At 34.6% G+C, this 2,000-nt stretch overlaps 1 protein-coding gene across 1 annotated transcript in view; it reads left to right on the top strand.

The window, feature by feature from the left end:
- Nucleotides 1-2,000, top strand: part of focad (focadhesin) — a gene marked incomplete at its 5' end in the record, with an annotated part of 75,092 nt that overhangs the window by 2,197 nt on the left and 70,895 nt on the right. The window contains one exon of the mRNA XM_015402087.1: nt 1,722-1,876. Coding sequence (XP_015257573.1) covers nt 1,722-1,876 — 155 coding nt within the window. The remainder of the gene's footprint in view (nt 1-1,721; nt 1,877-2,000) is intronic.

Genomic DNA, 2,000 nt, shown 5'->3' with positions numbered 1-2,000 from the left:
TGAGTAAAAGTCAGAATTCCAAGATTAAAGTCAGAATTCTGAGTAAAAGTCAGAATTCCAAGATTAAAGTCAGAATTCTGAGTAAAAGTCAGAATTCTGAGATTAAAGTCAGAATTCTGAGAAAAAAAATCAGAATATCAAGATTATAGTCAGAATTCTGAGAAAAGTCAGAATTCCAAGATTAAAGTCAGAATTCTGAGTAAAAGTCAGAATTCTGAGATTAAAGTCAGAATTCTGAGAAAAAAAATCAGAATTCCAAGATTAAAGTCAGAATTCTGAGAAAAAGTCAGAATTCCAAGATTAAAGTCAGAATTCTGAGTAAAAGTCAGAATTCTGAGATTAAAGTCAGAATTTTTAAATTAAAAACAAAATTCTGAAATTAAAAACAAAATTCTGAGAATAAAGTCAGAAATCTAAAAAAAAGTCAGAATTCCAAGATTAAAGTCAGAGTTCTGAGATTAAAAACAGAATTCTGAGAAAAAATTCAAAATTGGTAGTAAAGTCAGAATTCTGACTTTTTTCCCATATTAAACTAAAATCAGTTAACTTAAAAAAATTATTTTACTTTTTTTTAAAAGTTTTTTCACTTGCCCTAATTCTAATGTGCTTGACTAGAGGTGGAAATTTCATAAGGAAGACATGAGATAATTTTTAGTTACAATATTATGTTTCATTGGTTAATTCAAACATTTAGAAAGTGTAACTGAAACTTTCTGCTAAAGATGAAACTTGAATGTTTCCTATACAACAAATTGAACAGTGACAAATTTAAAAACTACAAATACTACAGCACCATCTGCCATCCAGCAGAGGAGAAAGTGCAGCCAGCACTGCTTTTATTTCTGTCTATCAACTCTAGTAAAAATACTGCCCACACTGAAGCTAATATGAAACTTGATCGTTGCATTTTCACGTATCTTAGTACATTTTGTAAATGTAAGCTGATGTGTTAAACAAGCAGGTGTGTCGCTCTGAAGGGCATTTATTCCAGCTATAAATGTCCAAAGGGCAAATAAGCACATCGTTATCTACAAATAACATCCCCTTTATCAGTCTTTGGCAAATAAAGACTCCAATTATCTCCAAGAACCATAAAAAAATGGCGGCATCTGTTTGACATTTGCTATGGATTTGGTACCAATCAAGTTGTCATTTATCTTAGCTGTTGTTTTCCATCCATTCCACTGACTTTATTGTCCCAAAGTAGAAAAATATACACCTAAACAATCCTATACTTTTATCAGGCATTCAAGAGTTTTGGTAAACTCTTGAATGCCTGATAAGAGACATTCAAGGCATTCATTTTCAAATATTTTTAATTAAGGGCATATAATGTACGCCTGTAAGCATTGCTAGCTAAAAGCCTGAATCCAACCGATCCAGTTTTCTTTTAATGCAGACATATATTTTGAAGATTCTTGTAGTATGAATAAATGCAAACATTATGACATCCAAAAGCCTTTTTGTGGGTCTGAACATATGATGCTCCTGCATCATGTTAGATCGTTAGAAAGCATGTTCTGATCACAAACTTAGCCAGTCGGCCACATTAAGAACAGACACTTGACTCACCTCGGCATGCTGGAAACTGATGGCATGAAACTGACAGCATGACCAATTATCCAATGATCTGATGTTTATGATTCTAAATTAGAAAGGCTTGTTTCTTCATATGGCTCCTGTGTCTGAGCGGCCATGACTGCTTGATGTTTTCATACCAGGGCCCAGCGTTGGAGGCTCTGTGGCAGCAGTGCTGCGGCGACTCTGCTCCGGTGCGTTCAGCCTGCTGTGATGCTGTGGTGCTTTTAGTAGCTCAGGGCCACGCTGAGCTGCAGTTTATTCTCAACAGCGTCCTCAATCTCCTGCCCTCTGCCAGGTAAATAACATCAACCCTCTTATTCTTTTCCAAAGATTCATTTTTTGATTTTTTTACAACACTGGATGATTTCCATTCAAAAGAAGATCTCTGTTGGCAATGTAACAGTACATCAATGAATATT

The sequence above is a fragment of the Cyprinodon variegatus genome, unplaced genomic scaffold, assembly GCF_000732505.1.
Source record: "Cyprinodon variegatus isolate N-32 unplaced genomic scaffold, C_variegatus-1.0 Scaffold1297, whole genome shotgun sequence".
Classification (NCBI taxonomy): domain Eukaryota; kingdom Metazoa; phylum Chordata; class Actinopteri; order Cyprinodontiformes; family Cyprinodontidae; genus Cyprinodon; species Cyprinodon variegatus.
The sequence above is the reverse complement of the archived record's forward strand: the minus strand, read 5'-3'. Positions and strand labels throughout refer to the sequence as shown.